At 39.5% G+C, this 14,749-nt stretch overlaps 2 protein-coding genes across 5 annotated transcripts in view; one reads left to right on the forward strand and one right to left on the reverse strand.

Annotated features, from left to right (window-relative positions):
- The window catches only part of LOC109567901 (ankyrin repeat domain-containing protein 26-like), a 117,979-nt gene that overhangs the window by 58,906 nt on the left and 44,324 nt on the right, over window positions 1-14,749 (forward strand). The window contains exons 9-10 of the mRNA XM_070802004.1: window positions 12,216-12,322; window positions 13,822-13,959. Coding sequence (XP_070658105.1) covers window positions 12,216-12,322; window positions 13,822-13,959 — 245 coding nt within the window. The remainder of the gene's footprint in view (window positions 1-12,215; window positions 12,323-13,821; window positions 13,960-14,749) is intronic.
- Window positions 13,834-14,749, reverse strand: part of LOC109568002 (uncharacterized) — a 62,312-nt gene continuing 61,396 nt past the window's right edge. For 3 of the 4 annotated variants that reach the window (XR_011570321.1, XR_011570320.1, XM_070802003.1), the window contains one exon: window positions 13,953-14,522. Coding sequence is in view for 2 of the 4 variants with exons in the window: in XM_070802003.1 (XP_070658104.1) it covers window positions 14,519-14,522 (4 nt within the window). In the remaining 2 variants the exon portion in view is untranslated. Of the gene's footprint in view, window positions 13,923-13,952; window positions 14,523-14,749 lie in introns of those variants that run through there. The other variant, XM_070802002.1, reaches the window with a different exon arrangement.

Genomic DNA, 14,749 nt, shown 5'->3' on the forward strand with positions numbered 1-14,749 from the left:
CTATTCTTTGGAACTTAGTATTGAGGAGGGTATATCTTTCCTTTTTTCCTTTGCCTTTAGCTTCTCTTCTTTTCTCAGCTATTTGTAAGCCCTCCTCAGACAACCATTTTGCCTTTTTGCATTTCTTTCTCTTGGGGATGGTCTTGATCACTGCCTCCTGTACAATGTCATGAACCTCTGTCCATAGTTCTTCAGGCACTCTATCGGATCTAATCACTTAAGTCTATTTGTCACTTCTACTGTATAATCATAAGGGATTTGATTTAGGTCATACCTGAATGGCTGCAAAGAATGTAATCAATCTGATTTCAGTATTGACCATCCGGTGATGTCCATGTGTAGAGTCTTGTCTTGTGTAGGTGGAAGAGGGTGTTTGCTATGACCAGTGCGCTCCCTTGGCAAAACTCTATTAGCCTTTGTCCTGCTTCATTTTGGACTCCAAGGCCAAATTTGCCTGTTACTCCAGGTATCTCGTGACTTCCTATTTTTTCATTCCAGTCCCCTACAATGCAAAGGACATCTCTCTTGGATGTTAGCTCCAGAAGGTCTTGTAGGTCTTCATAGAACGTTCAACGTCAGCTTCTTCAGCATTAATGGAATTACTGGGAGTTGATATACTACTTAATAAATGATAGGGAGTAGGCAAAAAAGGCATCTTCTGAATAACAGGTGACTTGAACGAGGCACTTATGGGAGAACAAATAACACTTAGGAAGGATAAATGGTACCTTAGGAGGATATATGGGAGTTAGGGGAGTTTTGTGATAATGTCTGTTTGGTGCTTTTTCCAAAAAAAAAAGTCTTCCAAGACTTTTTCCACAAAGCAAAGCAAAAATAGATAGATTGGTAGATAGGTAAAGATAAGGTGAAAAGTCTTAGGCAAATCTTATTTACCCAGAGGAACTTTCTCTAATTTTAACACTGTCTCCAAAAGTAAATCAAAATTCAATTAAAACTGACTGAAATGCATTCCTTTCTATAGTTGAATAATACACAGCTTCTTTCTCCATTCATCTGTTGATGGACATCTAGGTTACTTCCGTGTCCTAGCTACTGTAAGTAGTGCTGCAATGAACACTGGGGTATATGTGTCTTTTTGGAATTTGCTGTATGATGCAGGGAACCCAAAGTTCGTGCTTTTTGACAACCTAGAGGGGTGGAGTGGGGAGGAAGGTGAGAGGGAGGTTCAAGAGGGAGGGGCCATACGCATACCTATGACCAATTCAGGTCAATGTTTGGCAGGAACCATCACAATATTGTAAAGTAATTATCCTCTAATTACAAATAAAAATTATAAAAAGTTAATTCACTTAAAAGGCAAAAACTCAGGCAAATCTTATTTCTCCATGAGGAAAGGCCTATGAATCTGTGCTTAAAGTTACATATAGTAAGTTTTATGCCACTATTAACAACTGTAACACATCAAAACATTGACGGAAGCCATAACAGCTGTATCTAAATCTTTAGGTCTATATATAGTGATAAAAACTGGAAAATACCAAAAAGCTATCAATAACACTACTAAATATTAATGACAAGACTGGCTCTTTGGGTGCTGTTTAAACAGCTGGTATTAGGGCTCAGTGTAAGTTTGTAAAGGGCATCCCTGGTGGCACAAATGGTAAAGAATCCACCTGCAATGCACGTGACCCGAGTTTGATCCCAGGGTCTGGAAGATCCCCTGGAGAAGGGAATGGCTCCCCACTCCAGTATTCTTGCCTGGAGAATTCCATGGACAGAGGAACCTGGTGGGCTACAGTCCATGGGGTCGCAGAGTCAGACACGATTGAGTGACTAACACTATCACTTAGAATATGGAAAACTCAACAGTGCTGATACTTAAATCTGCTAAAAAGTAAGTTAGATGCAGAGAAACATCACTTAAAATGCTATATAAATTTTCATCATACACACATAATACAAAAATATTTTCCTTTAATAAAGATTTTCTCATCATGTTTAATGGGAAACAACGAAATGGCATGGAAATGGTCCAGTAGAGAAACTTTTACTGTTTATCTTTCTGAATCATGTATTTTTCCTTCCAAATCTGTATATCTTGTTCTTCTGTTTACAAAAGTAGGTCATCACACACATTTGACCCATCTGTAGATCCCCGAGAAGACACTCTAAAGGCATCAGATGCAAACTGAGCATCAACTGAAAGAAAAGGAAAGAATTATATTCTTTACCTAAAACACTTGGGTTAACTAAGATTAGTAAACAAACAAAAAACCCTGAGACCTTTCCTAGTATTCTGAAAAATGAAATATATCTATAGATGACACAACACAAAATACTAATCAAGAGTACAATTTTCTAATCTGCTTATGGTCGCATGTGGGGCTGAGTATCAGAGCTCCTGGTTTTCTCATTCTTCATTCATGTACTCAGGCAATTGAATTGATGAATACTCATGTATTCATGCAAAGGTTCTGTGACAAGCGCTGGAATTACAAGATGAAGGTGACCCAGTCCACCCTGAAAAATGATATGCCCTAAACTGGAAAAACAGACAAACAGGCAATTTCCATACAGAGTCACAAATACTAAGATATAAAAGACGGCACAAGGAACACTCTGGAGGGGAAGCCAGCTTTGTGTCAATACTGCCAGCTTTTTGGTGGAGGTGACATGTATGTAGCTACCTGAAGGACGGGAAAAAGTGCAAGAGACGGAGGGGAGAAGCCCGTACAGAGACCGGAGGTGAGCAAGCAAATGTGTGGGGTCCTACACAGTCTGGCTGGTTAGATGCAGAGCTAAGCGGCAGAGTAAGCTGGTAAAGAGATAAGGCCAACTACTTTGGCAGGACCCAAATTGACGTGGGTGTTTGGAGCATTTCCTGAGGGTAAAAGATAAACTGGTGCTGTATCTAGTGACAGAGAAATTTTAAAGTCACCACCAAGTGACAGCTACACAAACGTGACTGCTCGAGTCTGGGTTTCCTAGCCTTAACCACTACCAGACACTTGAGAAGCTGATGAGCGGCACGTTTTCTGAGAATCGTGTCAGGGTGTAGGAAGACAGCTCCACAGGGATGGAGGAAGTAGAAGAAGGATACAGCTAGAAATAAAAAGAAATACACAGACCTTCAGAGACTGTTTTTCAAGCTATGGTACATGATGGATAAATGGAGAAGGATATTTTTCACTATGACTGCTCATGCTTTCACATTTTTCATTAGCTATGTATATAAAACCATATTTAACACAGCATCTGTTATCCAAACAATGGCAAGAGACGCCATTTATTGTTTACCGTGTATTTCAGAAATCAATGTCTAAATTTAATTCATACATTTTGGCAACATACCTTCTCTTAGTGCTCTAGCTATACTCCTGTCCAACTCCCGCCGCATCTGAAATAAGTCAAATATTTATCTTTAAGATAAACAAGTTATATGTTTATAACTTATTAAATGTGACTTTTAAGTAATACTTTTAGAGACTAGACCTAACCTGAAGACTACCTCAGTAGAAAAAAAATCACATAAATAAAAGAAAATGAATTCCTACTTATTCTGCTTATAGATAACACAGAACATATATATGGAATGCTATTTAGATTAATCTGATAAAAAGTACAATAAATATCAGTCTATCGAGTACACATAATTTCAGAGAATTAGGGAATGACCCATAATCCTCGGAATGACCCACAAGATTACTATCTTCTCCCCTAAAAGCTCCTGGCCTAAATATGTACTTCCGAGACTTTATTTTGATTTCTAGGTGAGGATCCTGTTCAAATGGAGGAAGTAGTTTGAGTCGAATGTTAATAAGGAGAACACATCTGTGATTTTCTTTAAATTTTTCCATTTAACGAAAACACAGAAAGGTGAGAAAATTATATACAAGAAATCAATGTGCCAGCAAGATTTAATTCTGAAGACGTTTAGCAAGAAGGATTCTCTCATCAGTGTTAGTTTCCAAACTACGTCCCATAGAAGGGGAAGGTCCCCCAGGCGTCACTGCAGGGTTGAGGAACAGAGAAGTCACAGCTGCAGGGGCTCTGCCCACTCTTGAGCTAAACGGTTCTATACTTGTCTCCACTTTATGTAACACGGTTCCACGCAGAAGTTTTTTTTAGAAGAAAGGTTGTTTTCTTTGCAGAAAAAACTTTTGTAAGATATGAGAATCATTGATTTACTCAAAGTTCCTAACTCTACAAAAGAAGTAACAAAGCCAGTGGCATTCTTACTGAGTCCTGTGCCAGCTACTTCCTCAGGTTAAGGAAAAACACATAGATTTTTAACTATAACATGGACAAAATGAATATATAAATCCTTCTTATGTAATTAAACAATGCTTGTGGCATGACATGACTTTCTAACTAAATTATGTGCTTTAAATGCATAAATAAGAATAACTCAATATCAAACTCCTATTTGTAGCAGTTGATATAGTTAATTTAGAAAGGATAAATATTTTTTAAAAACAGGACAGGGAACTTGAAGGAGAAAATCTTTATTTGAATCAAGCAGGCCAAAACTGAAGAGATTCGTCTTTAAAAGGATGTTCATTTCCTCCAGATAAAACCTGGTAAACTAAAATCAGTCAACAATGAATTATCCACATTTTGGGTTATTTAGAACAAAATTTAAAACACGCAACAGATCTCTCTTTACTGTCTACTGCTGCTGCTAAGTCGCTTCAGTCGTGTCTGACTCTGTGTGACCCCATAGACGGCAGCCCACCAGGCTCCGCCGTCCCTGGGATTCTCCAGGCAGGAACACTGGAGTGGGTTGCCATTTCCTTCTCCAATGCATGAAAGTGAAAAGTGAAAGGGAAGTCTCTCAGTCATGTCCGACTCTTTGCAACCCCATGGACGGCAGCCTACCAGGCTCCTCTGTCCATGGGATTTTCCAGTCAAGATTACTGGAATGGGGTGCCATTGCCTTCTCACTTGTGTTTAGGGGTAGATAAACTGCGGTGGGTGCAGCAAAGCTCGGAAATGATTATGAACCACTGCCAAAGTGAAATCAATTAGAAAGTAAGTCAAACATCTTAAAGTATACTTTCAGTTACTAGGCAATAAGATTTCATTTCTAAAGCAGAATTTCAATGCAGCTTTTCAAGAAATTTAAAAAGTATCTCTTGAAAATGAGAGATCTAGGATAAAAAAATCATTAAATGTCTCCTTGATTAGCACAGTTAATGACGGCTTTTACTTAGTGTGCATAAGTCAAATAAATAACTCAGAAGTTCACCAAATTACAAACAAGGATCATTAATATCAGAAATCTGAAACCCAGTGGAAAAAAGATAATAGAACTAACCTTGGTCAAGTAAGTCTCCATGCTATTATTCGAAGGGCGTGGAACTGAGGTAGAAAACCTTAAGTTTGCTCTTGGAGTAAGATTTCCGTTGAGCACTACAGGATTATTGAAATTTCCAACACAAGGGGGCTCCAGGACTGGCCTCGTGCTAACAGTGTTGAAGAAAGATCTGTTCTGCTGCTTCTCCACCTGAAGTTTGGCACTGACCACTGCCAGCCTCTGATGAGTCCTGGGTAAGATGGAAAACACCAATTTCATTCATGTTTCCCTAAATTATCTGCATTTTTTAAGTTGCCATATAGTAAATGGAATTCCCATTAAATTATTTGAACACTGAAAACACAGAGCAGACCTCCTGTAAACAATAACAGTTGTAACCTTGCTCTAAAGAAGTACACATGTGTCTGGGGCTCCTCAAGTAACAAGGCACAGTTGGGAGAGGAGAGAAAGGGCATCAGAGAGAAAGGGAGGTGGTCTCACACGGACACCTGCTGCCTCTGGGACAAACCTGCCTCCAGGAAACAGTTCAGGGATGAAGAAACACCCCATCCCACAAAGCCACGTTCAAGTGCTTCCTTTCACCACCCTTGTATACATGTTTCACTCATGACCTCAGAGAAATTCAGCTTTTGGCTCTGAGGTATCACCTAGAGCCACAATCACAAGGGAGGACGAGAAAGTCAAAGGGTAAGGCTGAAAAGAGCTAAAACAGCCCCAGGAACAATTACAAGTATCCCCTGCTTTTCCAAAGTTCACTTTATGTTACTTCACTTCTACGAAGGGCCTATGTCAGTACCTGTTTTTGATGATCAAAAAAAAAAAAAAAATCTGAAGACAATTTCTGGTCTCATTTAAAAAGCCAAAACTCTAAACAGTGTTCAGTGTACGTTTTACAGTGAGAGGCATCGCACTCCCCAAGCAGGGAGACTGGCCGCACTGAGCTCCTTCCCGGGAAGCCACACCCCACATCTCAGCATCAAGTCGCCACAGCCCTAAGCCCCGTCTGGGAGCACTTGTGCTTCACTTGTGCATATTCATTTCATGTATCGACTAGCAGAATGTGTCCTCAGGTCCCTGCTTCTTTGCTTTATGCTGCTTTGGCTTATGAAAGGCTTCCTAGGAGCGCTCTGCTTTCAGATAGTGGGGAAGCCTGGACTGGGCACTGCCGGTGGGATCTGCCCTTTCCATCCTCCACACCCCTCACTCGGGTCACTACATTACTTTTAGCCACTTTGTGACTTACCCTGCCTCTAACCCATGTGTTCATTTCCCCTATTTCATAAGCACGCCTGTACATAGTGCGGGAAGCCTTGACACAGTGCTAACAGTCGGTCTTAGGGCGCCCCCTTAGCAGTGGCCAGCTAGTTAGCTTTCCCTTCCTACGAGTCTCACGTCCCCACTTGGGGAACACATGTATACTTGTGGCGGATTCATTTTGATATTTGGCAAAACTAATACAATTACGTAAAGTTTAAAAATAAAATAAAATTTAAAAAAATTAGGCTTTAGGGACAAATCAATGAACTAAATTTTGTTTCTGTGATTCTGTGTTTTGACTTACTTGTCTAGTTTATCTTCCAATGACTTTATGAGTTCACATTCTACTAGGTAGAGTTGCTTATATTTTTCCAACTCTGCTTTATTAGAATCTTCTTGCAAACTTTTCATTTTGGAGAGTTCAGATTCCAAGTCTTTAATTCTGACTTCCATCTGTTGAAATCCAGCTTGTGTCTAAGGCAAATTGAAAAAGATAACATTTTTAAAATAATCATTAACCTGGAAAATTATATTTATTCCCTTTAGTTTTGAGTCAGTGATTCAGAGAGCGATTTCAAGGGTGAAAAAAAAAAAAAAGAGCGGAAGTTTAAAACAATTATTGTTAATGTGAAGTGAATTAAATCTGAATTATAAAATTAAAGTGGAATCACTGTTACAGTAGTACTTATATAATCTGATAATGTAAAGAATAAGAGGATCAACTTAAAATTTTAAAAATTGAACAAGATAATTTAAGAATAATTCAAGAGGATGGTACCAGTTCTAAACCACAATATTTTCTTTTCTTCTTAATGGTCTTGTTTTTTACCAATTGGTCTTATAAGTAAAAGGATTCTCTAGTGAGAATCATTCTGAAAGGTCAATTTAGTGATAACTGTGATGGAAACTGAAATATTAAAAGGGAAAACAAGCGCTCCCCTTCCTTCCAGAAATCTACAAAACTAACTGCTCTAAGGGAGGCAGAGGAAACACCTACGCGGTACACATCCAAAATGTACTGTGCAGGGAGAGTGAACTCAAGCACAGGACAGACCAACAAAGTAATCTGCAAAACATGGTGACTTCTCTTAATTTCTCTACGAGATCCTGTCTCGCTCTTTCTTCACTCTCCTGTTGATATTGCTCTACTTGACCGTGTTCTATCATATTCACTTCTGTATGACTTCTGAGGGTCACTACTTCTTGTTCCAACTTCTTTCTCCTCTCTAGTTTTTTACATTTCTTTTGCACTAGTTTCATAGATAATAACTCCTGTTGAAAAACTTGATTTTTTGCATCCAGGTGCAGACCTTTTGAAGATGCAGTTTCCAGCTCTGCTGGAAAATCATCAGTCTTTAAGAATAAAAGGATACTGTTTGCTAATGAAGAAAGTGGACTGAGCACAGCCTAACTCAAACCCAGGATGAAATAAATACGATGGTATCTGTATTGTAGAATGTAGGACCAGGGATTACTCAGAGAATCAACACCCAGCAAGGGTGTTCACTTGTGCTGGTGACCACTTGGTTCTCCAGGTACAAGTGGGTCTCCCACGCTCAGCCCTGGGGGGCGCTCAGCGGGGCTGCAGCTGAGTGTGGGCAGCTGATGATGGTGAAGCTGCCCCTCCTGCTCTTTCTCCTGTGGCTGCAGCTCGGGCAGGAGCTGCAGAGAGAGCTCCCCAACTCTCACAGGTGGGCTCAGTTTTCCTTGTTTGGAAGCTCCAGCCTTCCCTGAGTGAAAATATTTTGAAAGCACTTGATTGTCTAAGATATCACTTTAAATCATGATATTGCTCAAGAAGCATTAGGGAGTAAAGCATTCTTTTTTGTGTTGATGGCAGATATTTGTGATAACACTGCACTTTTTAAAGGTGAAACTTTTTCCAAGTATTTTTCCCTTATTGAAAAAAAAATTTTTTTTTCTAATTAGTCTAAAATAACACAGTAAAGCAAAATTTGCCTTGGAAATAGACTTTGTCTTAAAACTCAAACAAGCATTTGACAACATAATAGAAATCTTGCTTCTGCTAACACATTCCAATTTTATGAAAAAATGATTTATATAAAAATGATTTCTCTCTCATTGCCCAAGGCTTCAGAGGCTAAAAGGAAAGGCAAAGGAGCGGGCAGGTGAAAAATGCAGATCAAGTTGGGATTTTGGCAGTTGGGATATGCCAAGAAGAGGTGTTTTTTAAAAATATTTATTAGGCTGTGCTGGGTCTTAGTTTCAGTATGCAGGATCTAGTTCCCTGACCAGGGATTGAACCCAGACCCCCTGCACTGTGAGCACTGAGACCCAGCCACTGAACCACCACAGAAGTCCCAAGGTTTTGGTTTTTGGGGGGTTTTTTTCCCCTTCAGTTTATGTATTTCGGTAAGGTGCTTTTCAGTCTCAGGACAATAGTTGTTATTTTGAGAAAGAGATTGAGTGAATTGGAGACTTGCCTAGATACCAATTTTAGGAAGACTTTGCAGAAATCAGATCAGCAGTGAACAGGTGGTGATTAAGTTGGGAAAAAAAGAGAAGAACAAATATTTAACAGAAATATTATCCTATTCTGGCAGAAACAGCCAGTTAGAGAAGAGTCTGGACTCTGCTCTCAATCTAGAAGGTCTTGATGGAAAGTAAGGAGTTTATAAACAATGAGATCAGGTTGCCTTTTGTGTTTATTAGTCCCTGTTCTACCATTATTTACCCAGGAAAATTTAATTCTGTTTTGATGACTCTTGCCTCTTATAGTTTTCTTTTTTCTTCAAATCCTCAAGTAAGAGAAGGAATTGGCCATGTGGGTGAGAGATGAGACTGGAATGTTTGCTGTGCTAATTCTCAGCTAGAGTGTGCTGGTGAAAACCCCAATCACTTGGGAAAGTTTATAAAAAAATTTACAAGCCTAGGCTGTTCCCTGAAGATTTTGATGAAATAAATCGAGGAAAGCCTGGACATGTGTATTTAGAAATATTTCCTTGAGATTCTGATACGATCCTTAGTGAAGAACTGTGGAGTGATTAAGGATAATTTCTAAGTGCACCTATCTCAAAAATAAGTAATCGATAGAAGAGTTGGAGTTTGATCAATGCTGGCTACTTCCATCAGCTCCCTCCTTTGCAACAATATTAGCCAGACTTTTTCCTCTGCCTCTGTGATTGAGAAGTTAAAAGGAATATTTTTGGCAAAATCTATTGGCTTGAATAATATAACTCCTTTTTCTTCCAACCACTAATTATTCAGTGACACTCCAAGAGTCTTTAGAGATTTGCTCATGGCGAAGTCACTTCGTCTGTAGAGTCTGACCCTTTAAGAATTTTATACCTTCTGCTATCAACCAGGTCATTAGGTCAACAGATGTTTGTTACCAACAGTGTTTTCCTGACTGCAGTAATAGTAACTCGTGAGCCTTCTTTTGGTGTCAGCAGGACAGACTCTTGCAGTGCGTGTGTTAGATTTGCTGAGCCCTGGCATAAGCAAGACGACAGCTTTAAACATCAAAACCCATGAAGTTAGTACAGATGGGGATTCTTTTAATGATTTAGTTTCAGCAGTCTTAGGAACTCATTATCCATTTGGTTAATAATCTGGGAGAATTCTAGAAATAGATTGTAGTTTTAACAAGCAGTGGAAACATTCTTAAAGTGGGAATTTTGAGTCTTGTTTTTTAAATTTATTTTAATAAAATTATGAGTCAACAGCAATTTTTATTACATATTGAGACCCACTTTTCTTGTGAAACACATGATACTAAAAGGAAAGCTTTCACATACAAATATTTGCTTTATGCCCACCTGTTTGGAAACGGCAAAACGTGAAACCACAAGTGGGCTACAGAGCAAATGTGGTCCTTGGATATGTTTAGCTTACCTACCTCCACAGACTGAGTCAACATTTAAAACTTGGCAAACTCATGCGGAAGTCTGCATTTCAGGCTTCTTGGAGAACTCAATCTGGTCCCCCTTGAGCCCATTCTACTGTTTGCTCTGCGTGTGGAGGCCGCCCCTGTTTGCTCTGCGTGTGGAGGCCTCCCCTTCTGTATGGGGCGTGTGTTCACAGGTTTGCCAGCCTCACCTGGCTTTTTCACTTACTCAGGCCACCAGCTTTCCCTCCATAAGCATTTGAGTTTCCAATTCTTGTTTTATAGTTTATTTTGATAACTATTTCAAGATTTTAAATACAGTCGAATTAATGTATAATTGATTTCATATTTTAAAAGAATTTCTTAAGGATGGGATTGAATTTTTCAAATTAGAATTTTAAGTTGGTTGTGGCAGTTTCACACTGAATGAGTCTCCCAAACACACAGGATTATGAGAGAGAGCGCAGGGAGAATTCACGGAAGAGCAACTCCCTGAGAAAACGCTGAGTGCATATTTATTGGTAACTTACATTCTGAAGGAGATCAGCCCTGGGATTTCTTTGGAAGGAATGATGCTAAAGCTGAAACTCCAGTACTTTGGCCACCTCATGCGAAGAGTTGACTCATTGGAAAAGACTCTGATGCTGGGAGGGATTGGGGGCAGGAGGAGAAGGGGACGACAGAGGATGAGATGGCTGGATGGCATCACTGACTCGATGGACGTGAGTCTGAGTGAACTCTGGGAGTTGGTGATGGACAGGGAGGCCTGGCATGCTGCAATTCATGGGGTCGCAAAGAGTCAGACATGACTGAGCGACTGAACTGAACTGAACTGAACTGACCTTGTAATCTTTAACTAAGAGCAGTAAAGCAAGACAGAGACCAGAACACTGGGATTAAGGAAGCTTCCTCCTGGAGGTCTGGAGGTAATTACATGAGAGTCGTCAAGAAAGGTCTTTGAAGATAAGCGGTGTTGTTCTGTGTCAAAACAGCATCTAGCTAAAGCTGACCTGTCAGGTTAACTTAAGGGCGGGGGAAGGAACAAGCAAAGGAGAATGAGTAAGATTAAATTTCAGGAGACTTTGCTGAGAAAGCAAAAAACATGGTGCCCACAGTTGGTTTTTTGGAAGAAAAAAAAAAACACAAAACAACCTTTCTCTTTGCGTGTTCATGTAGAGGATAATATTCCCATTGGAATGTCTGTAAACCTCATGAGGTTACTCCTGGTCATCCTTGGATAGGTTATGCATGCTACAGATAATATTATATAGTCCTGCCTCAGCATTGTTCCTAAAATATGCAGTTGATTTAGTAGCTGATTGATTCTCTCTGGAGGAGTGTTGAGACTAGTAATAGGGCAAGTAAATACTACAATATTCGTGATAAATACTATGATAGAAGCAAAGATCCTTGGAACCAGTAAATGTTGAAAGTGAGTTTTAGAGAATGACTCTGTGGTTCATCTTTGGAAGAGGTCGAGGAGGAGCATTTTATTAGTTATCTTTTTGAAAGACGTATTTGGCTGCACTGGGTCTAGTTGTGGCACGTAGGATCTTCAGTTTCGGCACGTGGAATCTAGTTCCCTGACCAGGGATGAAACCTGGACCCCCTGCCTTGGGAACTCAAGTCTTAGCCCCTGGACCCCCAGGGAAGGCCAGGAGGAGGAGCATCTTGAAGAGATAGAAGGCGCGCCAGGGGATGAGGAGGAGGAGCTCCCTTTTATTTACTTTCTGAATTATATGTTTAAGTTCAGAGAATCTATTGCATGATTTTCCGTTCACTTTAGAAATAGGTTAACTGTGTACATTAGAAATGGTTTTTCCTGTTTTACAGGATGACCTTACACCACTCTTACTTGCCATAAGTGAAAGGAAACAGCAAATGGTGGAATTTTTAGTAAAAAAAGAAGCAGATATACATGCGGTTGATAAGATGAAAAGGTACAGTTGTTCTTTTTCTTTTTAAAAACCTTAGTGCTGTTCTTGAGTGCTAAGATCAAGATTAAATTAATAACAGGTTTCATTTGTGATCAACACTTCATCAGTTAGGTAGAAAATCAATTATTCTGACTGGGAATCGTGAAAAACTATATAGCAGGAATATATAGCAGGATTCATATTCCTTTATAATATTGAGGGATGTCATATGCAACCTATTCTTTTTTCTGGTTGATCTTGTAGTAGCTGAGGGGTTTCATACTAGTTTCATTAGCTTTATAAAATATGGATTCTGCTTTTCAGTTTACCTTATGACAGTATTGAATTTCTTAATTATTTTATAACGATTGTTTAACCTCTACTTCGTATATATTTTTCCTTAAAAGATGCATACTAAACATAAAGGACTTGATTTTGTCTTTTGGGTGACTCTTTGCTTTCAGTTACTTTCTTTGAAATATACTGATGTTATTAGATTGCAGAAGAGTCCTTCACAGTTTAGTGACTAAGCAGCAACAAAAAAGTGATGAGTAATCCCTGTCCCCAGATACTGTGGGCTCACCAGTTTTTATCCTTTTTCATTTCTAGTACATTTTGATGTTTTCATTTTAAATGAAGGTAGAAGGAAGAATGATAGGTTTAATTGGATAAACAGTTCCTTTAACAAAGATAAGTCAGAGGTGGATGATACAGACGAAAATGATGGGCTTTAGATTCAGACTGGGTTCAACTCCTAGCTTTCCTACCTATTAGAGTTATGACCTTGGGCACAGTACTTATCATCAGCAAATAAGTTTCCTGGTATAAAAAGGCAAATAGTAATGCATCCTTCAAAGGTGGCTGTGTGTATATATAGTATTTCATTTAGTGAAGAGCACATGCTTGTCAACATCATTAAGTGCCACGGTGACTATTTTTATTTCCATTATTGTTAATATTTTTGTTTTAAGCCTGCAAATAGCCTTTGCTTAACCCAACCTCTAGCTGACTTTGAAGCATAATATATCAGACTAAGGAGGAAATGGGGGATTCGTCCTTTAAATACTCACCTGCCTCAGATAAGTGACCTCAGCATAGTTTCTTGTCCATCAAGGACTTTGTTATTATTTTTTTAAAGCATTTATTTATTTGACTGCGTGCTGTCTTAGTTGTGGGAACTCTCAGTTGCAGCATGTGGGATGAGGTTCCCTGTCCAGGGGTGGAACCTGGGCCCCCTGCATTGGGAGCCTGGAGTCATAGCCCCTGGTCCACCAGGGGAGTCCTCATCAGGGACTTTTGAAATAGTAACTGCTGCTGCGTGCCATCCCAGTGGGGCAGGAGGCTTCTTTTCCATCCCTTCATTTTAGCCATGGAAGTAATTTACAAGGATGTACACTTGAGCATGTAAATGGTCAGTTCTTCATGGAAGGGCAAGATATTAACTTGGTAAAACATATCAAACGAGCTGTTTCTGTAAGTTAACTCAACTTCCTGAGGGTGACGTCATCTCTCTGTTGTTTTAGAACCGCCCTCATACTTGCTGTCAATTATGAATGTACCGATGTAGTCAGTCTTCTCCTTCAGCGAGGTGCTGACGTCTTTTCTCAAGATGTCTTTGGACGGACTGCAGAAGAATATGCTGCTATTAGTGGTTTTAATATGTAAGTGTTTACATTAAAATGCCAGTTATCACTAAACTGCAGCCAAAAAGAATTTTAACTGTTACTTGTTACATGACCAGTGAGAGTTGTCTGTTTGGTGCAGGCAGCTTCTATCCTGTGGGGGCACCTTTCCTTAGGTCATAGGTTCCCTGTCATCCTTCCCAGAGTAGTGGGTGTCAACTTGCCTGAGATTCCATAGTTACAGTTGGCCCCCTCATGGGATCTGTTTCCTGTAAGAATGAAAATCTTCCATAGGATTTATCTGCCTCAACCATAAATGTTTTCTGAGTCTCTGCCCCATTTACCAGAAATCCTTAAATCTCAAGTAAGCTAGTTCAGAGAGGAATTTAGAAAGGTAAGCCCTGCCTAGGACTTGCCAGGATCCATTGTAAGAGTAGGGTAACGTCTTCCAAGTGAATCGGAGATGAACATGGAGATTAAGCATCATTGTCAAAAAGATCTGCTGGTTGAGAGTTTGAGCAGGTAGAGAATGGAGAGAATGGAGAGTAGCGGTCCAGGCCAGGTCTTGATTGTGATTAGTTTTCTGCACTTGGTGTGATTAGCTGCAATAATGGGGGATAATTATGTTCTCTAATGTAGTGAGTTCATATTTTATAAATAAATTTAGGTACAAATTATATAAGAGCTGAGGTTCCCTAAATTACGAACCACAAAGAACAACTGATCACCATAATTAATAACAGTTTCCTGCAACCCTTGAATGCTAAACATATAAGAAAACAGACATTGGTTTTATTTGGGATTTCAAAGTAGTTCCAGCAATAAAGTT

This window comes from Bos indicus, chromosome 13 (assembly GCF_029378745.1).
Source record: "Bos indicus isolate NIAB-ARS_2022 breed Sahiwal x Tharparkar chromosome 13, NIAB-ARS_B.indTharparkar_mat_pri_1.0, whole genome shotgun sequence".
NCBI classification, from domain to species: domain Eukaryota; kingdom Metazoa; phylum Chordata; class Mammalia; order Artiodactyla; family Bovidae; genus Bos; species Bos indicus.